This window comes from Mustela lutreola, chromosome 8 (assembly GCF_030435805.1).
Source record: "Mustela lutreola isolate mMusLut2 chromosome 8, mMusLut2.pri, whole genome shotgun sequence".
Lineage (NCBI taxonomy): Eukaryota > Metazoa > Chordata > Mammalia > Carnivora > Mustelidae > Mustela > Mustela lutreola.
The window spans coordinates 96,432,346-96,459,137 of NC_081297.1; the positions used below are offsets into that span (position 1 = coordinate 96,432,346).

A 26,792-nucleotide genomic window follows, 5' to 3' on the forward strand; every position below is an offset into this window, starting at 1 on the left:
GTAAGATCGAGCGAGGAGCCCAAGACCGAGCGCGCAGCCCGAGAGCTCGAGCCGCCTCCGCCGCGAGACCCCACCTCGGCCGCCGCCGCCCGCGCCGCGAGATCCGCACCGGCCTCCCCGAGAGCGAGCCCCGGCCGCCGCGACCACCAGCCGCGCTAACCGCCGACCAACCGCCACCGAGGTGCCCGAGTGAGAGCAGAGGAGGCGGCATGAGCGAGGCGGGCGAGGCCACCAGCACCACCAGCACCACCACCCTCCCGCAGGCTCCGGCGGAGGCGGCCGCCGCGGCCCCCCAGGACCCCGCGCCCAAGAGCCCGGTGGGCAGCGGCGCGTCCCAGGCCGCGGCCCCAGCGCCCGCCGCCCTTGTCGCAGGAAACCCCGGTGGGGACGCGGCCCCCGCAGCCACGGGCACCGCGGCCCCCGCCTCTTCAGCCCCCGCCGGCGGCGAAGACCCGGAGAAAAAAGTTCTCGGTGAGTCAGGCGGCGGAGGGTGGGGGCTGCTCCGAGTGGGGCCGGCGGCCGCGGGCGGCTGCGCACGTGCGGGCAGCTCCCGGCTGCATTTGCCAGCGGGGCGGCAGCGTGACAGTCGGGGTGCCCGGCGCGGGTGGCCGCAGCCCGCCCGCCCTGCAGAGGCTCCCGGGTGAGCGCGCGGCGCCCTGCGCTCCTGTGTGCCCCGTGCGCGCCTCTCCCGGTCCCGGGCCAGCAGTTGGGGGCTTCACTTTTGTCACCTAGGCGCGAGCACTGTCACACACTCCCGCAGTGGCGAATACCTCGGTCCAAAGAGGAGAAAAGAGCGACGGTCTGGGAGGGGGTACCCAGGGTAGGGAGGGATGTAGATGTAAGGGAGGGATAGACACGTGGGACGGGGACTGTGGAGCCCTTGCTTGGGATCTGGGTGAGGGGAGGATTTCCCTCGGGGAAAAGTGGGGGAGAGGGGCACAGGGAGGGCAAGGTGGAGAGGCTTCTTGCTGAGAAGGCTCAGGTGTCTGTCCCGGATGCCCTTCCCACATGGGCACGGGAAAGACGCCATGCTTCTGGCGGCCACATGCCGGCTCGGAGGTGTTGCAATCCTCTCCGGGAAATTTAGGTCTTGATCCTATGTCCTCCCTCTGCCCGTTGCTGCAAGAAAACCATTCTGTGTTTGCCAGTCGCTTACGCGTTTTCTTCTCCCCGGACTGTGGGAATGCGCTTGGGGCAGCAGCTGAAAAAACTTCGTCGATAGGGTGGGTATGACGTTTGTTCAGAATTTCCTTATCTAGGGACTTGTAACTTAGCAAAACAGATGGGAAGATGAGACGTTCGGGTTGGTGGGGCACAGCAGTGGACAGGGTTTGTGCGGTCATTGTTGGTTTTGTCGCTTATTCAGCCTTCTGGAGGCTGAACGAACTCCCAGTGCAAGGCTTTAAGCAGGTGGGTGGTGAATAAACTGAAGGGTGTGTGCTTATGTCATTCACTCTTTTTTAAAACAGGAAAGTTAGGAGTTGGTGTAGGATGCTTCAGAGCAATTTCCAGTATTTTGGGGTGGGGCATGTTTGATCTCTCTGAGTCTTGCCTACCCAATTTCCTAGGAAGAAAATTGAAGGACTAAGGTGAAGAAAGTGTAATACAATTCCATGCCCCGCCTCCCCCCTCCCCCAGGCCCGTTTTCTTGTTCTTCCAGGGCTTTTACTCAGTTACTGGGGGACAACATGCTAAATGTAACCTGTGTAGGTTAAGAAACAAAATTGCCCTAGTTTTGCTGGACTGAAACTTACTCCAGTCTAGTCACTGTTGTATTGAGATATTGTTTCCAACAAGTGTTTCTTGGAACATGTCCATGTACAATGTCTGAGAGAGACAACCTTGGGGTTATACAAAGCAGTGTTAAGGTATATTCTTAATATTCACAACTTGTTTTTATATATAGGAACGTTTGCAGGTTTTCACTTGATCCTTGCATCCTTTTGAATCGAAACTAAACTGCTGGATTTCAGATGGAAGCAGTTATCTTTAAAGATGAAAGGAACAGATAAATTAATCGTTTTTTCTTAACTACCAACTGCTCAAGCCTCTACCACATCCCAGGTGATCATTCTGGAGGTTTTTCATGTTTCCATTGTAACTCCAACTCTTAAAATGAAGAACAGCCTTCCACATGACATTTCAGCACTGTTTGTCCCTGTCCAGTGTGTTCTGCCATCTCCTCTCCTTTGCCAGGCAAACACATGGGTGCCTAAAATGTGCCAGGCACAGTGCTGACTGAAATGGATTCTGGTTTTGGAATCTCTCATTCTACTTCCTGCAAACAGTCTTTAACTTCAGTGGATAGCCATCCATAGGCCAGAGAAAGTAGTTTACCTGAGTGAAAGAAAACTAATAAATATCCTGGAAGCCATATGGTCTTCCTCGGTACATGCCCCCCTCCCTGCCTTCTCTCTTTGGGTATGTGAAGTGAGTTTATGGTTATAAAGCAAGAGGTGTGCATGGATGTTGGATCCCATGATGTTGGGAGTATTTGTGGAATTAGGACATTTTAAAAAACTACTTTGAGTAGTAAAAATGGCCTTCAGCTTGGATTGAAGTTAGATTTGAAAATTTCATCTTTTTTTCCCATAAACATTGCCTTTCTAATCAAGATCATTCCTTTGACAGTGTTAGACATTAAATACGAAAATGAATCAAACAGTTCCTGTCTTTATATTTTTCCAGGTCATTAATTTTTGGGCAAATGAAAGGAGGCACAAAAAGCCTATTATTTGAAATAATGTGGAACTTAAAAGCATATGATTTATCAAAAATGAGCCTCTTCTGTGTACAGTTAGATCTAATACATTTTTTTTTCTTTGACCTGTTGCTCTAATTAGAATGCCCTAAAACTGAAGATTCCAATGGTTCAATCTCTGCATTGGAGAGATCTTTGTTACTTGGACATAGAGCTGGAGATTTCTCGTCAGTGGTGGGCTGAATGACTTTGGAGGCATAATGAGTTTTTTTTTTTTTCTTTTCTGTTTCTTTCTTTCTTTCTTTTTCTTTTTTCTTTTTTTTTTTTTTACAAAGAAAGCTGACATACTTCTTTAGGCAAATCAATATAGCAAAACTGGACAGCATTTGGCCCACAACAAAGCAAAGCACTAATTAATATTTTAGTCTTGAATTTAAAAACCAAATCCTTATTGTTTATCCTTGGAAATTATCAACTTTGTATCTCAGTGTAGATTGTTGTTACTTTCATTCTCTACTAAACTTTTTTTTTTAACCATACTCTTATTGTCATATTTCCTGTTTCATTGAGTCTTGATAACTGCTCTATGTATTTCCTGAACGTAGGCGTTTCCTAGACATTCTGAATTTAGCATTCACAGTTGATTCAAAGGAGTCTTCTCAAATCGTGCTTGAGGGCTGACAGATGAATCTCTGAAGGACAAGTTATATGACCATAGTATTTGTTTAGATTCTCTTGAATTCTGTTGAGTTCTGGTGTGTTGTACAGAAGTTGTCCTCATGATGGAAAGTGGAGGTAATCAGGTTAAAGAGGGGGATTTTGTAAAAAATGCTGAGTTTGACTCTCACCAACTGCAGAGAGTAGGGTAAACAATGAAACAGAAGCCCAAATTCATCACTCTGGTTTGGAAAGGCCTGTTACATCATGTCTCGGGGTGGTGAGTACAGACTGGGATTGAGACAGCATTGGTTCTATTATTACTCTTGACTCCTCTGATAGGCCCCCAGCTGGCAACTACACGAGATATTTTATATCTTTGTAGATTAGCTACAAAACAGTAGCTTTGTAGGAACTACCAGATTCACGTACTCAAGTTTGCTTTATATGTCAAAGCTTTATATGTCAAAATGTGAAAGTGCTGTGTTGGAGTCCTTGGTACTTACTTTAACCTTGTTCATCCGTCTGCCTTATCTTTCATTGTAACCTTCTTTTGCACTTAAAAAATTTTTTCAGCATTGGGGCGCCTGGGTGGTTCAGTGGGTTAAAGCCTCTCCCTTTGGCTTGGGTCATGCTCTCAGGGTCCTGGGATCGAGCCCCTGCATCGGGCTCTCCACTCTGCGGGGAGCCTGCTCCTTCCCTTTCTCTCTGCCTGCCTTTCTGCCTACTTGTGATCTCTCTCTGTCAAATAAATAAATAAAATCTTTAAAAAATTTTTTTCAGCATTAAAACTTGGAGTTTTAAAACTTAGAATATTTTTGTTTGGTTTTTTCCCTTAAATAATGCTTTCCAGTTTTAATTACTACGGAATTGTATAGACTTATGACCACTCTTTATCTTATGACTTTACTGAAAAGTTTAACGAGGAAGAGAGGTTTAGTCTTCTAAAAAGTGTTTTCCTGTGGTTGCTTCCCTTGCTCCATTTTCTTTTCCAAATATATTTTAGATTTAAGCCTTTAATGGTTTCCTCAGGTATGTTTAGGCTTTATATAATGCTATCAAGACCTTAGTGATATGAGCTTTATCTCTTTGTAGGTCAGATACTAATTTATCTGCTTAATCTTATTTTAGCCACCAAAGTCCTTGGCACTGTCAAATGGTTCAACGTCAGAAATGGATATGGATTTATAAATCGGTATGTGTGTATATCTCCGTACATGTTTTAAATGCATGTTTACTTTATGGCACCAGGAGTTTATAAATCTTTACCATACTTTTTAAAAGGCTTATGTAAGTTTGTTTTGTTTTATTTTTAACTGATGTCTGGAGTAAGTTTTAAGATTTGTAAGTACTGTCAACATTCTCATTTGTAAGCTACTGGTGTTGAATATTAATTAAAATACATTTCCAGAATACTGATAAGTAACGTTTTATAAAATTCCGTCATTAAAAGAAAAAAGGTGAGGGAGATAAATGAGAAACAGGTAGGGACTTAGGATAATTGGGACCATATCCATAACTTCACAGCTGGAGAAATGGAGTCTTAGACTGGTTAAGCAACTTTCCTAAGGTCACACAACTAGTGAGTAATTGAGCTGGATCTGTAACTCAGGTCTGGCCTGAGTCCTGTGTAGAAAGCGTAGTGTTTTCTTTAAGTGATTGTAGCTTCTAACCACATAAAAACGAGAACACAGCTGTAGGCTGTTGGGAGTATGAGGCTATTTTACATGATATTGTCATTTTTTTTTTGCCCCTGCCCCCGCCCTTAAAAAATTCCTTAATTTCTTCCTTATCTGATTTGGTGGGGTGGGGGGTGAGTTAGGGCATGAAGGATGTAGGGGTGCTGTTTTAGGTTTCAGTGTAAGGAGAGCCTAGTTCACAGCTGTGCCCTGTCCTTTTAACTGTCTTACTTTGCTTTACTGGGAGGGAAATCGCAGGCTCTGATTACATTCCACGTGATTTAGGAGGAGATGAGAGGGAAGGGATGTTTCTGTAGAATCTGCACATTTGGATCTGAGCACTCTGGTAGTATGGAGGAGTAAGACAGGTATCTTGCAGGTTTGAAAGTTTTTCACAAGGGCTGATTCCAGGCATCTGAGTTAAGTTGAGAGATTAAACAAAAATTTATGTTGTCTTTTTGAAGTCTTGGAATCAAAACCCATAAAAACATCTGTTCTTTTAAGTATTTCCATATACCTAGTACTTTTATTTGTGAATTTTTTGTCTCCCAACAGAAATGACACCAAAGAAGATGTATTTGTACATCAGGTAAGAAGAATAATAAATGTTATATTTGCTGTGTGAGGGGAGGGGTGTCTGTGATCTGCCCTTGTCTTTTTTCCAAAATGAAGTCCTATAAACTATTATTCTACTCTAAACTCTTACTGTGACTTTTATTTTTTTCAAGGGAGCTCATTTCCACATTTTTAAGATTGGCAGGTAAACTCTTCTATCCCACGATATTAACTGTTTTTAGTTTTTATGTTTGCAGTAATATTCAAATGGAGTAATAATCAGTGAAGACCAGTTTCTAATTTTAAAGCCTTTGAGGCCTTAACAAAGTTGTTTCCATGTTAGCATCTTATTTTGCTGACTTTGTGGTTCCTCAGTGTTTGGCTGGAACTGATCTGACTTTTGCCTGGGTGGGTCTTGGTTAAAGCCCTTCTACCGGAGGAACTCTGACTTGAGGTAAATAAAAGCACAGTGAAGCAGATGGTTAGAGTGTGTGTATCCAAGACATGAGAAAACTCCCCAATTCCCAGAATAGTCCTCACTCCTGTTAAAATGAGGCATGGTTGGGGCACCTGGGTGGCTCAGTGGGTTAAAACCTCTACCTTCAGCTCCGGTCATGATCCCAGGGTCCTGGGATCAAGCCCTGCATCGGGCTCTCTGCTTAGCAGGGAGCCTGCTTCCTCCTCTCTCTTTGCCTGCCTCTCTGCCTACTTGTGATCTCTCTCTGTCAAATAAATAAATAAAATCTTAAAAAAAAAAATGAGGCATGGTTAGCACATCTCCAGGTCAAAAGGTCCACATTCCTTTGGATTCAAAGGAAATGTAGAAAACGGGTAAAATATGTGAGAACCGCAGGCTTCTCTCCTACTGGTATCTTTGTCTGTCCTTACATTCCTGGCCTGGGATGCTATTTATTTCATCATGTATCCTGGACTTGTTTTATAATGTTGGTTCAAAGAAGATATGCCTCCCCTTGTTCTTTTTATATATTTAATTTTCAGTGACTTGTTTCAAATATGTGGGAGCTCTTAGCATATAACAGGAAGGTATAGAGCCAGGTACCAGCACATGGACCTGCAGGGCTGTCAAGTGGCTGGTTTTCTGTTTTTGTTTCCTTCTGTTTGGTGTTGTGGGTGGCTTTGAGGTGGGTGTGGTGACGGGAGCTGGGGATATCTAAGATTAAGCTCTCTAGTTGTGGTTTCTCTTGTTTACATTTCTGCTTGACTGGATATGTATCAGTCGTACCTAGATAAGGTGAATAGATTTTGTTGTTGTTGAGATATAGTGACTTTTGAAATCATAACGGACTGAAAGTATTGCATTTAATACCTATAAGCTAATAAATAGACTCTTTGGGTAAAGAACTCTTGTGTCTGGTGACTGCTGTAGTAGAAGGACCTCCCAAGTTTCTGTACTGGTGGCCAGCATCACTAGCCTGCAAGCATATGACCTGATTCCAGCCCCCATGAGGTTGCGTGAGTCACCTCGATGTGTTGAGGCCTGCCCAGTTTAACAGGAAAAAGGGAAGGAGCCGGCAGGGAGGGGCTGTTTTTGGAATGGCTGAATGTTCTAACCGCCGGTACATGTATCCTGTCCTGAGCTGCCTTTCTTCCTCTGTGGGTGAGGTCTCTGCCCTATTGGCTCAATTTTTTCCCTCCTCCCTCCCACTCGAGTAAGGGAAGGGCTGGATTACACATGCCTAATCGCTTTATAAAATAAGGTTGACCTAGTTCCACAGAAACTCCGAGCTCCTTTAACTATTTAGAGATACCAGCTAAAGAAATGGAAATTCATTGCAGAATTGTTCTCTCCCCTCCACGGACCTGAGATAGGGAGAAAGGGAGGCCTTTTAACAGGCAGGTGTCTCCTGCCGCAGAACAGCTTCATGAACCTTTTAATGCATCATCAGGGAATATATGTGTAGGGATGAGTGAGAGATGAATGGTGTGATGGGGAAAATGCTGAATAAAGATCATACAGTACAGGGGTATGCATTTCCACCACCCACTCCCCCTATACTTTCCCCCACCAGGCTCTATCTTTTAGGCATTCTGCTAAATCACTAACCAGGCTTGTGTCTTCTTATCCATAAAGTGGCGGGGGTGGGGGGGAAGGAAGAGGCCAGATTATGATGATTAGTAATGTTTCATTCTTGAGATAATTTTGTGTATTCTGTCAGAAAATGATCCCTTTGGCATTTTTAAATTCCTTTTTTCTATTCTTCATCATCCCTCCTTTCTTCATATGTTTTACAGTTCCTCTTGAAGTTAGCAGTATCTCTTGTCTGTAGAAACCTCTCTACCTGCAATATGTATTTGTGTGTTCCTCATCACAGCACCTACCCCACCCCTGCCCCCAAATGATGGATGTTCATTCTGAATCTTAGATGCTTAATAGTTTGAGGGAACTAATAGTATCCAGTATCACAATCGGGTTGTAACAGAAGTGTGTGGTAACTAAACACTCTGCTTAATCCATCTATCAAGAAAAATTTCAGAAGATAGCATGAATCCAGAAAATAATGTGTAACATAGTTTTATAATGCTTTTGTTGGTTTTGGAGATCCAGGTTAGTGGGAGAATAATTTTAAAAAGTAATTAATAATACAAACAGTAAACTTGAAAGATGAAATCTGTAGCCAGTATTGATGTATACTTCATTTAGAATTTTATGTTCTCTTGACAGACTGCCATCAAGAAGAATAACCCACGGAAATATCTGCGCAGTGTAGGCGATGGAGAGACTGTAGAATTTGATGTGGTTGAAGGAGAGAAGGTGAGAAAATATTGTGGCTGGGTATCAGAGTGTGCAGGCCTGTGCTTTTCTTGCATAATAAATGGTGCCTCAGCTCCTTTTGAATTAACATTCCTTTGGATTTTTGACAGGAAGAAGTGACATTTAAGTAGAAAAAAATTTATTTTAAAGATTTTATTTATTTGACAGAGATCACAAGTAGGCAGAGGCAGCCAGAGAGAAGGGGGGGCGGAATGCAGGCTTCCTACTGATCGGAGAGCCCAATGTGGGGCTCAATCCCAGGACCCGGAGATCATGACCTGAGCTGAAGGCAGGGGCTTAACCCACTGAGTCACCCAGGTGCCCCTAAGTAGAAAATTTTTGATTATTGAATATCATTATAAATGTTCTTTGACTTGTTATAAAAGGGCATTTTAATTTCTCATTTAATAAATGATGAACCCTGTTCAGTTATGGAGGGAGAAGCTAATTTTTCAAAATTTAAAGGAAATATTTTGTTTTGCTACCAAATACATACTCAAGTGTAGATTAAAATTTAACTTTAATCTCTGTACTCAACATGGGCTCAAACTGACAGCCCCAAGATCAAGAGTTGCATGCTTTGCCAGCAGAAACAGCCAGGTACTCATAATTTTCATAGTATTCAAAATAGATAAAAGTTGCTTTGGGGAGAAAGATTTCTTTTTTAGAAGTATAAAATTTTCATACTCTGATTTATAAGCACTTCTGCAGAAATAGTACACATTCAAGAATGCTTTATCCTCAATAAAAGAAGATTCAAAAAGTTATTTTAAAGATTTATTTATTTGAGAGAGAGTGTATGTGTGTATACACAGAAGGAAAGGGAGAAGCAGACTCCCAGCTAAGCAGGGAGTCTGATAGGGAGTTCGATCCCAGGACCCTGGGATCATCAGATCATGACCTGAGCCAAAGGCAGACACTTAAGTGGCTGAGCCACCCCGGCACCCCAAGAAGATTCAAATTTTTAAAAAAGATTTCTTTCTTTATTTGAGAGAGAGAACGTGTGCATGAACACACCTGGGGCTGGGGGCAGGACAGGGAGGGGGAGGGAAAGAATCTCAAGCAAGAGACTCCCCACTGAGTCTGGAGCCCGTTGTGGGTGGGGCTCGGTCTCATAAACCTGAGAGTGTGTCCTGAGCCCAAATCAAGAGTCAGACTCTTGACCAACTGAGCCACTCAGGCACCCCAAAAAAGATTCAAATTTAACGTAATCACTCTGTTTTCTCTTTGGCTTGGATTTTGGAAAGCCAGAAGCATCTCCGTAGACTGTGTAACAGTTTTGGTCAGATTAGGAACCATACGAGAAGCTAATGGATCATCTTGAAATGTATCTACAGAACTTTTTTAATACTGTTACATATTTGTTCCAATATTAGTAATGTCCTTTATGCATTGTTTTTAATCAACAGTCTATTACAGATATCAGTAAAATAATCTAGAATCAGAAAATATTTTAAAACCATATGTGGGGGCTCCTGGGTAGCTCAGTGGGTTAAAGCCTCTGCCTTCTGCTCAGGTCATGATCCCAGGGTCCTGGGATCGAGCCCTGCATCAGGCTCTCTGCTTGGCAGGGAGCTTGCTTCCCTCTCTCTCTACCTGCCTCTCTGCCTACTTGTGATCTCTGTCCAAAAAAAAAAAAAAAAAAAATTAAAAAAAGAACCATATGTGGTATACCTGCCATGGTCGCTTGTGACAGCTGAATTAGAAACCGAGAGAATGACTAGTGAAGTACTGTGCAAGTGCTCTTTCCACTTACATGCACATCATTTTGTGGTCCACATTCTTAACAGCTCTCAAGCTGTTTTGCTGAAAGAGCAAAAGTTACTGCATTTAATAGAGAAATTTAAATGATTTTTTTTTACCAATGTGATCCCTAGGCTGTCTTGCAAATCTAGAGTTTCAAGTCATCCACCAGTGAATGCTGACCTGTAGTGATTTCTGTTACCTCACTGAATCCTTAAAACTGTGTTGCCAGGTTATTTTTACCTTGTATGTTTTCAGAATGTGAGGTTTTACAAATTGATGTAGAGAGTGAAATAGACTGTTTTGAATCGCTTGTCTGAATTTTTTATGTTTTTGAAGCATTATTTTATCTGCCCATTTGAGAAGGAGAATGTTAAGTCTGTTTCAAGGATAATAAGGAGGGCTAAAGTGGCACTACATTTGTGGAAAACTATGTCTTGCTAAATCAAGGACCCTTTTCTGTTGCTGCCAAGATGGGAGAAGTTTCTCTCTCAAACACTCTGTGCTGGACAGAGCCATCTGAGCCCATGAATAGCTATTCTCTTAGAATCATACAGGTTTCAACATTTTTCTTTTTTTCCTTTTTAAAATAAATACCTTTTTTATTTGAGACAGAGAGAGAGCGCGCGCGAGAGGCATGGGGAGGGGCAGAGAGAGAGGGAGAAGTAGACTCCTCACTCAGGGCTGGATCCCAGGACTCTGGGATAACGACCTGAGCCAAAGGCAGACAACTTAACTAACTGACTGAGCCACCCAGGCGTCCGGTTTCAATATTATTCTAAGAAGATAATGTGTCAGTTATTTTCCTTTGAGCAACATTCTTCCTGGCCTGGCATTATTTCTCTTATTATTGTATTATATTTACCAGTTTATGTTCTTAAAGAGGTACATCCTGTCTTGAACTTAGTATGCCGAACAGGAAGGAAAAGTTGAGGTTGTGTGAGCAAAGAAACTACATTCTAATTAGTACACCAAGCTCCTTGCTCACCTTTTTAATACCTGGGTGTATTTTATTGAGGTTCTGATAGGAATTGTGAGTATGTTCTGCCAGTCTTTAACATTCTGACTGTCCCAGGCTGTTTTTTTGGGAGGTTGGAGGGGGATGGTGTTCAGCATCTTTTAATTTTGAGGCCATCTTTGTTTATTTTCTTTCTTTCTTTCTTTCTTTTTTTTTAAAGATTTTATTTATTTGACAGACAGAGATCACAAGCAGGCAGAGAGGCAGGCAGAGAGAGAGAGTGGAGGAAGCAGGCTCCCCGCTGAGCAGAGAGCCCGATGTGGGGCTCTATCCCAGGACCCTGAGATCATGACCTGAGCCGAAGGCAGAGGCTTTAACCCACTGAGCCACCCAGGCGCCCCCATCTTTGTTTATTTTCTTACGCAGGGTGCAGAAGCAGCCAATGTGACTGGACCAGATGGAGTTCCCGTGGAAGGGAGCCGTTATGCTGCTGATCGGCGCCGTTACAGACGCGGCTACTATGGCAGGCGCCGTGGACCTCCCCGTAATGTATGTTGTCTCTCCTCTTAAATGGTGATGAAAAAAATTTTCATGTCTGAAATTAAGTGTGCATCCTTGGAGCAGATAGATGTATCTTTTCTTGGAGGCACAAAATGATTTTTTTTTTTTTTGGGTGGGAAAATTTTTTTTTTTTTAAAGATTTTATTTATTTATTTATTTGACAGAGAGAGAGAGATCACAAGTAGATAGAGAGGCAGGCAGAGAGAGAGAGAGAGTGAGGGAAGCAGGCTCCCTGCTAAGCAGAGAGCCCGATGCGGGACTCAATCTCAGGACCCTGAGATCATGACCCGAACCGAAGGCAGCGGCTTAACCCACTGAGCCACCCAGGCGCCCCTGGGTGGGAAATTTTTAATGTCCAGCATTTTTCCATAGCCAAAGGTCTCTCTGGATACCTGCCATGCAGAAGTTGTATCAGTTTGTACAAATTTGGCTGCAAGTAACAGACAATTATCTTTTAACAAGAAGGCTTAATTAAGATAAGCTGTGCCAGGGTTGTCCAAAGGGCTTTCTCTTTATTTGGCTCTTTTATCTGGCCAGAACCTAGTCATGTGGCATTTACTGGCAAAGGGGAATGGGATTTCCATGATTGGTACAAACCTGTTGTTCATCTCTTGGCACTAGCACTGTTGACCTCTAAGAAAATAAGTGTTTGGTTGGCAAGGGAGAATGACTGAATAGCTTGGGAATAGGCAAAAAAACTCTACTGACCACAGAAATACTAATTTGCTTTGACCAAGTAACTATTTTATTTAGCGTAGCATTTCCCCATTATTTTTAAGTGAAGAAGCAGTAAGTACTTCTCCAGATTTTTAATTCTTTAGATTGGTACCAATCCAGGTGAAAGGGTTTACAACCAAGTGTTGTCTGCAGTTTACCTTAGAAGGCTCTATTTAAAGTACTTTCAAGGATCTGAAAAGAATCCCATTCGTTTGTACTCAATGAGGATCCCATTAGATTTGAGTTATTTTTGATGTTTTAAAAATTATGACATGGGATTGGCACTACAGAATAAAACTGAAGATGCTTTGTGAGCACTAGATTGTGGCTGTGTATATTATCCAAGAAAAGCTTTTGAAAAATCTCACCAGAATAAAATGTCTGCAGAATGAGAATGATTTATCCCCATGCTTTGGTAGGTTTACAGCTTTCTGCTTACCTTAATGCTTTCCCCCTTCATTCTGTCATCTTAACACCCTGCCCAAATTGGTTTTTATCAGACACTTGTTACTTAGTTTTCTGTTTCTGTTTTTTTTTTAATTTTATTTTACTGTGCTCTAGGTTTTTTGTTCGTTTGTTTGTTTTACGTTTTTAAATTCCAGTTAGTTAACATAGAGTGCTGCATAAGTTTCAGGTGTATAATACAGTTATTCAACACTTCGTACATCCCCAGTGCTAAACCCGACCAGTACCCTCCTTAATCACCATCACCTGTTTCACCCACCCATCGCCCCCATCCTCCTGCCTAGTTCTGTTATTTTCTTACACATATCTTGCTTATCCTATTCAATTTTTAGTAAAAACCCGTGCAGGGGTAGAGATAGGAATGAGATTACTATAACATTGATTATATCGAGTTAACTCTGTCACGTTCATCAGATTCACAGAACTCTAGTTTTGATGGCAGTTGACCCTTGGATAACAAGTGTTTGAATTGTGTGGATCCACTTACCTGCCAACTTTTTTGGTGAATACAGTACAGTAATGTAAATGTATTTCCCTTATGATTTTCTTAAAAATACTACTTATTCTTACTTTGCTGTAAGAATCATATATATATCCATATAAAGTGGGTATTAATTGACTCTGTTATCATTAGGCTTCCAGGCAACCATAGGCCTTTAGTTAAGTTTTGGGGAAGTTAAAAGTTTTGGGGTTTTTGGCTGCATGGGGTTGGCACCCCTAACCTTCACATTGTTCAAGGGCCAACTGTATTTTGATTAGTAGGTTAATTCAGAAGTAAAAATGGTAGACAAACTTTTTAGTGAGAAATTTTTGTTTTCTTTCTTTTTTTTTTAAGATTTTATTTATTTATTTGTCAGAGAGCAAGAGCCCAAGCAGGGGGAGTGGCAGGCAGAGGGAGAAGCAGGTTCCCTGCTGAGCAAGGAGCCAGATGTGAGGCTCTATCCCAGGACCTGGTGATCGTGCCCTGAGCCAATGGCAGCCGCTGAACCGACTGAGCCACCAGGCGTCCCAAGAAATTCTTCTTCAAAGACTTTTCTCCTTAGCTGGAAAGAACGTGTTTGGCAATGGCAGTGCCATTATTCTTATTTTATAAAACTCTTAATGAAAGATTTGGCTGTAATAAATAATGATTTATGCAGTCTCACACTGAACTATTTTGGTGTATATTTTCTATGCTAGTATGTTCTTTTTTTTTTTTTTTTTTTAAAGATTTTATTTATTTATTTGACAGAGAGAAATTACAGATACACTGAGAGGCAGGCAGAGAGAGAGAGAGAGAGAAGGAAGCAGGCTCCCTGCTGAGCAGAGAGCCCGATGTGGGACTCGATCCCAGGACCCTGAGATCATGACCTGAGCCGAAGGCAGCGGCTTAACCCACTGAGCCACCCAGGCGCCCCTATGCTAGTATGTTCTTATATAGCTGGGCATTGTGTCTGATACAGGTTTTGCGAAGTGTAGAATGGCTTGGTTTTTCTGAAATTAGACTACAGTTGAGACTTTTCCTCTTTGGGAATTTAGTTGCCCATGTGGTGGTTCTGGAGGGTTCTAAATCTTAAAAAAAATGGGTCATTATTTTGTTAGTTTTTAATTTATTCATTTTTGAAAACTATAAATTTCTCTTGACTACCTTTGGCATTTGCATATCTTTATCCTTTAAGATTTGAGGTAAATTCTTTGAGGGATGTTTGGCTGTTTGTTTTTAAATATAAAACATTAGTATTTGATACGGTAGCTTAAATAATGGGAAAAAAATATAAGGTCTAGTTTCCTTTTTTAATAAGGTTTATATATAGAAACTGCCCATATCTGTTACTACTATAAAAGTACAATTAAAACTTTATTCCAAACACATGAAGAGAATCATGCCATAAGTCAGTGGTTCTCAAACTTTTTGGTTTTTAGACCCATTTATATGCTTAAATGTTATGGACAATCCCAGAGTTTTTGTTTATGTGTGTTTATATGTATCAATATTATATTAGCAATTAGAGCAGCTATTTAAAAGATATTTAATTGATTTAAACTCATTATACAAATATAAATAACATTTTTAATGAAAACTGTTCTTAAATTGAGTAAGAAGCGTGATGTTGCTTATATTTTTAAAAATCTCTGATATTTGGTTTAATAGAAGCCAGCTGGATTTTCATATCTCGTTCTGCATTTAGTCAGCTAAGAGGTTTTATGTCATTGTAGCTTTTTGGCAACCCTCCACATACCCATGAGAGAATAAGAGGGGAAAAGGCAAATATTGTCTTAGTAGTGTTATGAGAATGTTTGAATTCAGTGCCTGTCTCCCACTTGGGAAGGTTTCGAGACCCTGTGCACACTTTGAGAACTGCTGTGGGATGGTTAGACTCTTAGGACAAACCTATTGAGAACACCACAAAGTACTTTATTTCTTCTTGCTTTGTCCTGACTTCACCCCAGTGGATGGCAAATGTTGGGAAATACTCATTTGGCAGAGCTAATTAGTACCAACCTTGTAGTTGTTTTTTGGGGGGTGGTTGATCAACAAATAGTCAGTGACCAATTCTAATTAGATGACCGCTAAATTCATTATAGATTGCTCTCGCTTCTCTGCTGCTTGGTATTTTATCTGCACAGACCTGCTTTGATCTCAATGTTTATCCCCGGTAATCCCTTGAAAACCTGGGTTAAATGCATTCTGCCTGTGTAATAGAAGGAATTATTCTTTTGGGGGGGGATTTTTTTTTTTTTCTTTTGGTGATACTCAACCTAAGTGGTATTCTGTGGTTCTGTCCTTGCCGAAACTTCTTCTGAATCTCTGTTTCTTTGCTTGCTAGTACGCTGGGGAGGAGGAGGAGGAAGGGAGCGGCAGCAGTGAAGGATTTGAGCCCCCTGCCACTGACGGGCAGTTCTCTGGGGCCCGGAGTCAGCTGCGCCGCCCCCAGTATCGCCCTCAGTACCGGAGGCGATTCCCGCCTTACCACGTGGGACAGACCTTTGACCGTCGCTCACGGGTCTTTCCCCATCCCAACAGAATGCAGGTAAAATGCACCTGGGACTTGTCTTCAGCAGTCCTCACCCCTCCGTCCTTCCTCTGCCTCCTCTTCCTCCTCCTCCTCCAACATCAGCCGCCGGGAATCAAACCTTGCCTGTGGCTTCCTGATGCTGCAGAAGCTGGGGCAAGGCCTTTAGTGTACGTTTCCAGAGCAGCCGGGCTAGTAATGGTACCACAAGCATAGCCACGGGAGCCATGCCTGTACTTGGGCAGCCTGGTGAATAGCGTGTAGTTTAAAGTTAGAGACATAGATGGGAATGCATTAAGAGCTTGAAATCTGAAGTCGGCAGACCTGGATTGGAGTCTTGTCTCTGCTGTGAGAATCTGTGAGCTTTCAAGAAAACCAGTTTAATCCTCATCCATTAAATGGGGGTTAATAAGGTACCTCTTCCATGGATTTATGATGATTAAATCAAGGGGTAAAGATTTTAGTGCACTGCCTCAGGATAGATAAAATCTCTAAATAAATATTAATATTGTGAGATGGCATTGATTATTAAGAAAACCTAATGTAGACGTGGAGATTGTTGATTAGTTATTGATTCTCCTTTTTTACTGAAAAATACTGATACAGCTATTGTGAACTTGACCTATAATTAATAAACTTGTACCAATTTCACAGTCCCCAGGAAATTTGGAAGACTTGGGATAGGATATCATTTTGCTATCACTCACTATAACGTCTTCCTCTTCGTGTCCTTGTTTTTTGTTTTCTGTTTTTCCACTAAGTGTTTTGACTGAACACTATGTTCAGTCTGTTCTTTGCTGCCCATCTCCTATCCCATCACGCATGACTGTTCTTTCTACATTGCTTCTTGTTATTTCCCTTCCACTCTCTAACAGCTGTCCCTGACGAATGTGCTAAAAATAACGAGTAGACTTGCATATATGGAGAGATTGGGTCCACGAGGCATAGTAGGTTTCTTTAGAGCAGCACTCAGGGCTTCTAGGAAATGAGAACAGGAAGAGTTAGTGAGATTGTAATACACATTTATTTTTAGGGCATTAGTTGTACTTTACTGAAATAATCTTTCTTAGTATTTAGCACGTCTGTATGTGTCATTTTTTTTTTAGAACATGTTGGTTCTTTTTTCTGTGTTTTTAAAATAAATCATATTTCATCTTAGGAATTGAAGATTGAGAGCAAAATGATTCTTCAGTGCTAGGGGGAGCAGCATTTGCACAAGCTGGCTGAAAATGAATTTTGAGAAATGTATGCTTATTCTGATAATTGCATGGAGTTGTTTTAACTTGAGCTGAACCTCTCATCCATTCCATATATGAAATAAAGACTGTGCTTAGATTCCTTTAACATCTTTTCCTTAACAGTCTTTCTAATACTAATCTGCTTAAGGCAATCAGCAGCATCAGATGAAAATCCCTAAAACTCTTCCATACAGCTAGGCTACCTCCAGGCTGTTAATGTAATGGCTTAAAAGTGTAGAGACCCCTCAAAAAAAAAAAAACAAACAAACAAAAAAACAAAAACTGTATCACCCCTCAAAAAAAAAAAAAAAGTGTAGAGAGATCTCTAGGGTGTTAAAATTCTTGAGGTCAGATAGAAAAGTGTTTGCAAACATTTTCTACTACATAAATACTGAAATTTATTGGATGCAACAGGGAAAAATGATAATATACAGGACAATAGTGTTTCCCTTATGTACAAAGGACATGTATAGCATGATACATCAGTGACTAAATGACTTCTGTTTTTTTTAAAGATAATATTCTAGCTTGATTTTAATTTAATTTGCACTTGGAAGTTAAGTAGGACTGGTTACTGAACGAAGAGCAGCTATTTGTGGTCTTTGAGAAAAGAAGTGTATGAGGAAAGGGCATATAAATTATTTGGCCTTGACCAGGTGACAGATGTTTGAAATCAGTGCTCATTCAGTCTTCCCTGTAGCTTTATAAAATTGGCAGTGGTTTCCATATTTTTAACTGGTGGTGTTACAAATGAAGAGATTTGAGTATTTTTTAAAACTGGCAACTTTTACTTAAGGTTGCGTGGGCAAGAAGTTGTAGAGCTTGATTTAAACTCAGTTCCTGCTGATGCTCTTCCCATCTTACCATTCTAGTAAATTCTAATCCTTCATACATGTTAATTGCTGCTTCTGTCTGTTTTTTGTGAATCAGAGTTCCTGGGGGAGAAGCAGCTTGGCTTGTTAAGAGCACTACAGGGAGGCTTGTGTGGTTAGGACCGCTGTGAGGGAGGCTGCAGGGGGTGGCTGGGAGGGGAGATTAGGGTCGTGTTTTAGAGCAGCTCCAGCCTGCCAGGTAGACTGGTGAGGACTGCTGACCTGCTCTAGATGTGACAGAAAGCCAGTAAAGGGATATAGACAGGGAAGACCCATATTTAAGAGCTCATGGGACTATTTGTGGAAGCTAGACCACAGGAGGCGGGAGTGGAAGTAGGGAGGCCAGCTGCTGTAATCTCCCCGTGCTGAGCTGGTGACGGCATGGATAGGAATGCTAGCGGTGGAGGTGTGCTAAGGGGCCAGGTTTAGAAACCCAGAAGCGACGGCATTTGATAATGGAGTGAATGTGTGTTGTGAAGAGAAAGGATACCTCTGTGGCTTTTGATTTAAACAAATAGAGTAAGACCGAAGAAAGATCAGGTTTGGAGGAAAGGTAGAATTCATCTAGAGATCTCCCCCTACCATCCCTTCTCCGTATTAGTTTTCCTTGGAGATGTGAAGTAGGCAGAAAAGGAAAGCACAGTCAAGAGGGATAACGTGGCTTAAGTTAGGAAGGTGTCATTTTATTTTTTTTTATTTTTATTTTTTTAAAAGATTTTATTTTTTTAATTATTTTTTTATTTTTTTAAAGATTTTATTTATTTATTTGACAGACAGAGATCACAAGTAGGCAGAGAGGCAGGCAGAGAGAGAGGAGGAAGCAGGCTCCCTGCTGAGCAGAGAGCCCGATGCGGAACTCGATCCCAGGACCCTGAGATCATGACCTGAGCCGAAGGCAGCAGCTTAACCCACTGAGCCACCCAGGCGCCCCTAAAAGATTTTATTTATTTATTTGACAGAGAGAGAGAGATCACAAATAGGCAGAGAGACAGACTGAGAGAGAGATGAGGAGAAGCAGGCTCCCTGCTGAGCAGAGAGCCCAATGTGGGACTCGATCCCAGGCCCCTGGGATCATGACCTGAGCCGAAGGCAGAGGCTTAACCCACTGAGCCACCCAGGCGCCCCAGGAAGGTGTCATTTTAGATAAGGTGTTTGTCAAAGCCTTTGGGGTCATAAATGAAGGGAGGGAATGAGTCTTTCAGGTATTGGGAAAGGCTGGGATTGGCAGGGACAGAGGCCTAAGGGAGTCCAGGAGTTGTGGGGGGTCTAGGTAGAACTTCAGAGACATAAGGACTTATTAAAAGGCCTGGCCTGGGATGGTATTAACTATCAAATGAGTGTTGGTTGAAAATTGATCCTTGGACTGAGTCCTGGGGCACACTGACAAGGCAAGACGAGGAAGATGAAGAAGAACCAGATAGGGAGCACATATTTCAAGGAGGAAATGCTGTGTTAAATGCTGTTAAGCATAGGAAGTTGGGCTGAGAATTGATTACTGGGTTTGGTAACTTGGAGGTTAGTGGTCTGGTAAGAGCAAACGTCTGGTTAGAATGCATTGAAGAGTACAGAGGCTGAGGAAGAAAAGGTATTAGATTCTCCCTTGAGGTTTCTGTGGCGGTAGCGTTAATGGTTTTCTTTTGTGTGTGTGTCTGTAGAGGAACTCAAGTGGGGCAGCCGCTGGAGGAGGATATGGGATCACGGCAAGGTTTTGTTTGCTTTTTGCTTTTGACATTTAGTGAATTCTTTCCTGGCCTCCCTAGCCCTTCCCTCCCCGACCGCTTACTCCTAAAGCCATTATAGAGGGGCGAGTCTAATGTGCTCTACATTGACGTCCCCGCACACACACGTATAGATGTGCAGCTCATACTGTGTATGTATCGGTATGTATTACCGTGTGTGTCCCTTGTTTCTGTCTACAGAGATGGCCTGAAAACACAGACTCCTTAATAACACTGAGCGTACCTGATCCCTATTTTTTCATTTCTAAGTACCATGCTCCAATAAAAAGAAGCTGTCTTGGAGAAATGGCTGATTTCAGAGCTGGGCCAGAGAAAGTACAATATGAGCCCGGAACATCTTGTTGTGCCAAAAAGCAAGAAAGTACTCAAAAGAATGTTGGAGACATGTCAGAGGGACATGAGCCAGCTTGAAAGGCTTCCCATTGGCCAGTAATGATAGTAACAGATATAACTCATTGAATAAAATAGAAAACCATGAGCCTATACAGATAGAAATACATAAATGAATATGTTGAGGATTTGATGAGGAGGGAAGTACTTAGAGACTTTGGAAGTACTTCTCCAAATCCTCATTAAGGACAAAGAGAGAAAGAGTAAATTTACCATGAAGTAGCCTTGGCAGATACGACCTTAACTACTTCTGAAAATGAACATTGTCAGTAACGGTACAAATTGAAACCATATGGCTTCCAGCAGGATGCAGTGAGAAGAATGCTGTATGACTTCTGTGGCTTCTCTGCCAAAGATGCACAAGCTAAATCATGAGGAAACACCAAACAGCCCCATATTGAATAAAATAACTGGCCTGTAATCTTTAAAAGTGTCAAGGTCATGAAAACCAAGTAAAAATGGAAGAACTGTTCCAGGCAAAGAGACAGCTAAATTCATTGCATGTCCTGCATGGGTCTTTTTTGCTGTCAAGGATGTTATTAGAACAACTCATGAAGCTTGAATGGGGCCTGGGGATTAGGTTCTGTCCTTCCAACTTTTCTGTAAGTTTGTGATTATTTTTTTAAGCATTGCCAAGTATGGGTGCTATTTTCAGCCTGTTTTGTGTGCCTGGATAAAATGAGGGTGTAGAGAAGAGGGAAAATTATACAGTGAAGGGGAGGAGGGATAGCGAGTCAGAGTGTTCGAGGTAAAAGAGAGGAGTTGGCTTTGGACCTCAGCATGGACCAGTCACCCAGGGTTGGGAGAGAGGAGAAAATTACAGCAAACGCAGGTTTGTGGGCAGATTGGAGAATGAAAGAATGTGGAAATTCTTTGCCAGCTGCTTCTCTTTTCTTAGTGAAATATGGAGCAGGAAGGGTTGTTAGTGTGGAGGAAAAGAAAGTTGAGATGTGGGTGTATTATAAAGAATTCCAGAGATGTCTCTTGGGTTTTGTTACTAGTTTTTAGTCATTCCTTTCTCTGGGAGTTCTACAGTAAACTAATTAATTTTATATCCCCAACCTAAAATAAATTTACCATCAAGAAAGTGTAATTTTATTATTTTTTAAAGGGTATACTTAAATAACACAAAGAGATGAAAGGAGGAAATTAGAGGTGAAGGTGTAGTTAAGAGGTGTGGGAAAACCTTTGAATATAGAAACCATGAATGGTTGAAGGGATACCCTGTTCATAGAATCAGTGGGTCTGAATTGAAAAATGGAAAATGTTCTCATAGGTCAAATGTGGCGTATCATTGTCTTTCTTTTATAAAGTAGAGGGGTTTTTTTGTAAGAGATGAATGGGGCACTTCAAAATGTTAAGTTAGTATTATAAAGTAAGGTGATCTGTGATAGACAAAGGACTGTTCTAGTGGAAATAAGTTTTTCTTTGCTATCATTCATGAAGATCTAAATCAGTAAACAGTTCACTGGTAAAGTTGATGGTTCTTGGCTTTATAATGAAGCCTCTTTTTACTTAAAAAAAAAAATTCTGAATTAACTGGAGGCTCTATGTCTCTTATATCTGGTAGTATGACATTCATTTTCAGCTCTCACTGCCTTCTTGTAGGCTGGTGAGATTGGAGAGATGAAGGAGGGAGTCCCAGAGGGGGCACAGCTTCAGGGACCGGTTCATCGAAATCCAACTTACCGCCCGAGATACCGGAGGTATGTGACGTTTTTCACTAACGACCAGTTGAAGCACTTGTGAGTACGGTGGATGAGAGTGTTGTGGGTCTGTTTTATGGATCTCATATATTTAGAAGAAGTGGCTGCATCCTAACTTTTCGGGGAACTCTGCAATAAGCTTTCAGATGGCCGTGGGACATTTCCCCCTAATCTAACAAAGTATTTAGGTGCCTCTTTACCAAATGTTATTTGTATTTGTTAACCTTCATTGCTTCTTGGCCTTTTGGCTAAGATCAAGTGTTATTTGATAACTTTCATGTGGTATGAATTAATACTTAATTTTTTATTACATTTAATGATATAAGCAGTAAATTAATTGATGGGTAATTACTGGTAGAGCTACAAATGGAAGAAGAAGTGTGTGCCAGGAAAGTATTTGGGATGTTGAATTCAGATAACCAAGGCAGTGTAGGTATTAAGTCAGGCTACAGATCAGGCTGTGTTTAAATTCCCATCTTGCTGGCAATTAGGACCTGTGTCTCCTTTCGAGATTCCTGAACACTTCAGACTTATACCAGGTCTCTTAAGATGGAGATTTAAGAATATTTTACAATTTTTAAAAGTATGAATGAATCTCAGATAACGGTACCTGGTCTATAGTAAGTCCTCAGTGAGCACGAGACATTGTTACTACCAGTGATGTTCATATTAGTGAAGGAGTAGGTTGTTTGTGTTTTATCCCTTGTGAAGACTGAGTTGGGCTAGACTCCTTAAGATCCTTGTAAAGCTCTTTATATCAGAAGCCTTCCTGTTCCTCTCCCTGGTCCTTGATGTGAGTGAAAAAAGTAGACCTTCACTCCTGATCGACATTGACACCATCTTGAGGTTTGGCAATATGGGTTTATTGAAAGGAGAGTAAGTCTGTCATTTTGAGATAGGATTTGTACCACTGTGTGTCCTTTTTCCTTGCAAGATTCATTCCAGTTTTAGAATAATCACTCCTAATGATTAATCACTAAGGACTTTCAAAAATAAGAGACTTAATGGAGGTGTCTTAAGGAAAACAGAAAGGAGACAGTGGTAATGTCGGCTCCAGCTCTGTTGATCCCTGGCTGTGTGTGATCTTGTGAAAATTCCATTTGACCTTTGTCGACCTATAAAAAGCAGCATTCCTTAGGGTTCAACCAAATACTTGCCCTCTCTACACTACTCTTGGTATTCTCACCATAAATCCAGTTTCAACTGCATTGAATCCACCTGGATTCAGTTGGCATTGAAATGAAATATTTAACACCAAATTATCCAGACCAGGGTCTGGCACATGGTCATATGAGTTTTCCTCCATGTGTAATTCCCATGCCTCCACTAAAGTGTTCAAGGAGGGCAGATACCAGACACCACTTTTCTTTATAAATCTTCTTGTCCTTGGGGCCTGGCCAGTGCCTAGTGGGGTCCTGGTATATGTCCAGTGTAGCTTTGGTCACTACAAATCGGTATTCAGAAGAAAAGGGAAAATAGTGGAAAAACAGGTTTTTTTTTTTTTTCACAAAACTCTCGATTCTGTTTGCTGCATTAGCCTGTGTGTAATTCTTGCAATGAATACTGAATCATTGACTTAATCTTTTTTTTTTTTAAAGATTTTATTTATTTGACAGAGATCACAAGTAAGCAGAGAGGCAGGCAGAGAGAGGGTGAGCAGAGAGCCCAATGTGGGGCTCGATCCCAGGACCCTGAGATCATGACCTGAGCCGAAGGCAGAGGCTTTAACCCACTGAGCCACTCAGGCGCCCCTCATTGACTTAATCTTAATTTAATCTTAAAAAAATAAAGATTGTACTCAAGGCCCCCTATCCTTCGCACCTGTGCTCTTTTCCTTTTGCGTTTTCTGCTGTAGAGGCCCTCCTCGGCCCCGACCTGCCCCAGCTGTTGGCGAGGCTGAAGACAAGGAGAACCAACAAGCAGCCAATGGGCCAAACCAGCCATCTGTTCGCCGTGGATATCGACGCCCATACAACTACCGGCGTCGCCCCCGTCCTCCTAATGCTCCTTCCCAAGATGGCAAAGAGGTAGATTGAGACAGCCGGAAGGGGTGGTGCCAGGTCATCCTTAATCACGTCAGACCCTAGTTTGTCTTCCAGCCTAACAGTGGTTTCATAACCTGGTAACTGATGATTAGCATTTTTTATAAAATGTTATTTCTAATAACATTTATAGGAATTTCATATCCAGCACTCTATATCTCATATAGATGATAATATATTGTTAATATATAATATTTTGCTTAAACCAATATCTATATAATATATGTTATGGAGAGAGAATGGCCTGTACATAACACAAACAAAATGGGATTTGAATTCAGCTAATTAACATTCTCTGAAACAATTATGCATACGAATGGAGAATCAGAATTAGTATGTTTAGGGCCCTCTGTACAAAGGGCAGCATTTAGGGAAGAGCCTTTCTTAAGTATGGATTGAAAACAGTTGGGTATCAGGGACTTTTTGTTGTGGACAGTGGTGGTGCTCTGTTGTCATTTATGGGCCTTTCTTCTGTGGTACTGGTTTTTGACTCCTACTTAAGAACAGTTAATTTTGCATGGTGATTTACTCTCATAAGCAGCAAGATGCCAAATTTTGAGACCTTTTAGTCTTAAACTTTGTCATTGGACAAATTGTCCAGTTGTCATGTGGACAGATTGATTCCTGACCTGTGGTTTTGTTTTGTGTTTGAGACCAAGGCAGGCGAAGCGCCATCTGAGAACCCCGCTCCAGCCACCGAGCAGAGCAGTGCTGAGTGACGCCAGGCTCCCCAAGCACCTTCACCATCACCAGGTAGGAGCCCCCAGGTTTCTGGCCTGGACCAGCTCTGTGGCTCCTCTGGGCCCACCTTTTGTCTCCTTGAGGGTTCTGGAGAAAGAGGATTTGTAGTGGTTAAATACGGGATTTGACCTTAATTTGCTAGGCCCTTGGGGGTGTTAACATTCTGAGAGTTAGTGAGAATATATATATATAGGACAATTTTTAATACTAATACCTCTTAAGAAAACTTTGGAAGTTTTACCTTTGTGACACCTACTGGCCAGTTTGAACGAGACTGATTTGCAGAATAAACGTAGAGTGTTTTTTTCCTTCTCTTTCATAACCAACAGAATTTATTTTGAGGCTGTGCAGTAGACTGTGTGAGGGTCGGGGTTTCTGTACTCTATGCAGGATCTCCTACGCATTTACTGGATGCTACCGGGTGGTTTGTTTATCCTTTACCTCAGCAGTGTCTGCTGCTGATAAAACAGGGTGCCAGCTAGACTTACTATGGTTCTGTCGGGATTTAGCCAGAGAACAGGGCTTGAATAGGGCATGGTAAAGCGCAGCCTCTGGGTGAAGGTCAATTTGCATCTTTATCGACATCTTCTGCTTTCCTATTTTCCTGGTGAAGACCTTGGAAACTTTATGTAGCAAGAAATATAACTGGAAAGACTAACCCAATTGTGAAGCCACTCTTAAAGGAATTTAGAAGCCATAATAGTAGTTCTCACTCTGGGTTTTTTACCTGGTAACTCCTGGGACTTAAATTTTGAGTATTTCTTGGTTGTTGCCCTTTTCATTAAATAAAGAATTAGTTTTTAGTTAAAAGAGATTGTTAAACTCGTAACGTTGTGTCAGACATTTGTTATGCTGGATTTGTTGTATTTTCTCTCTAGGTTCTGTTGGCAGTGTATCAGAATTAAGGTCCCTATTTAAATTTGCTTGCATTAACTGACTTAGAACTGTGTTTCCATCATTTGGCTGCATACTCCTACTTAGTAACATTATTTCTAGGTCTTCTAAGGAAATAATTGAAAATATAGGGAAACAAATATTTCTACTCCCTGTAACCGAACCTTGGGAAAGGGCTTCGTTTGGGGGTACATTCATGTTAGGAAATACTATGCAGCCACTAAAATGATTATGAAGAATTGGTGATACTGTAGAATCATTTATTTGAAAAAGCTTCATGATGGTAATTTTCTCTTAAATAATTTTATAAAAATATTACTACCATGTGCTGAATGTTCTGGTTTCTAAAAATTTTTACTAAATGTATACTTTACAAATCTATAAATGCAAGGATAGATTCCATTTAGAGCTTCTGAAACACTGTTTTTTGAATTACATTTTGCCTTTTTATTCTTGAACTTTTGGTCATTTTGTCACTCTTGGTTTTAATTTTTTTCCAGGTGACCTAAAGAATTAATGACCATTAAAAAAAATAAAGCAGAAAGCAGAACATGACTTTAACCAACACCAAAGAAACATCCAAGCAATAATGTGGAAGACTAATAACCAAGATGTGGACATTAGAATGTTTACTATTATTCTTTATGAAACAGACAACTACAAAAGGAAAACATCAGCCAATTTTTCTAGCAAGCTGAGATCCCGGGAATGCCTGCACAAAAGACAAGAGAGCAACCTCCCCAGTTTCAGCAACCACTAGGTTTATATTTTTTTCCTGGTTTTTACTGTTTTGGTAATATGAATTGAAAGAAGAAATATTAATACCACGTGGGGAGAACCCCAACCAAAGGAATCTGAAATATATAGTAAATGCTTTTTTTCCCTTTTTTGTTCATTTTGGATGCTGGTGCTAAACTTCCAAGTGTCGTGATTTAAAAAAGAAATTTTATGCCCTTCTTATTTATTTCTAGGATGAGGGGAGGATAACATTTTTGCTTTCTTCTGTGACTCTTTAAAAATGTGCAGTATGAAGTTCCTCAAAAATAAAATTTTTACCCTTGAAAGGAAAAAGGTGTATGACTGGAGCATGCTTTCCTATCTTAGCATTTGTTTTGTCTTTTCACACTACTTAAATCACATAATAGTAAACTCAGAACCAAACGTAAAGGTGCCTGAATGCTATTTGATAAATGGAGGCATATGAGCTTGAGATCATGGGATTCCTCTTGGAAGGTACAGCTGGAAAGGAACATGTTCTTGTCTGAGTTCAGCAATAGGCATGCTTCATTCCTTTGCTCTTGCATAATCTTCGCTGAGATGACATGATGGTGTTTAGATTAACAGTTTTCTTTATATGAAGGAAGAAGT

At 41.3% G+C, this 26,792-nt stretch overlaps 1 protein-coding gene across 2 annotated transcripts; it reads left to right on the forward strand.

The window, feature by feature from the left end:
- On the forward strand, positions 1–26,495 carry YBX3 (Y-box binding protein 3). 2 transcript variants are annotated; one of them, XM_059186086.1, is made up of 10 exons: positions 1–471; positions 4,490–4,553; positions 5,593–5,626; positions 8,276–8,365; positions 11,493–11,615; positions 15,617–15,820; positions 21,650–21,747; positions 23,603–23,774; positions 24,443–24,542; positions 25,925–26,495. In XM_059186086.1, exons 1-9 carry the CDS (start codon positions 210–212, stop codon positions 24,506–24,508), a joined length of 1,113 nt encoding a protein of 370 aa, XP_059042069.1. In that variant the 5' UTR covers positions 1–209; the 3' UTR covers positions 24,509–24,542; positions 25,925–26,495. The 2 variants fall into 2 exon arrangements, with proteins under 2 accessions (XP_059042069.1, XP_059042070.1); XM_059186087.1 differs by lacking the exon at positions 15,617–15,820 and having other exon boundaries at positions 5–471.
- The last annotated feature ends 297 nt before the right edge of the window (positions 26,496–26,792 follow it).

Coding starts and splice junctions, on each gene's coding strand:
- YBX3 (XM_059186086.1), top strand. CDS start 210: ATGAGCGAGGCGGGCGAGGCCACCAGCACCACCAGCACCACCACCCTC. Junction 472..4,489: donor CCCGGAGAAAAAAGTTCTCG/GTGAGTCAGGCG, acceptor ATCTTATTTTAG/CCACCAAAGTCCTTGGCACT. Junction 11,616..15,616: donor GCCGTGGACCTCCCCGTAAT/GTATGTTGTCTC, acceptor TTTGCTTGCTAG/TACGCTGGGGAGGAGGAGGA.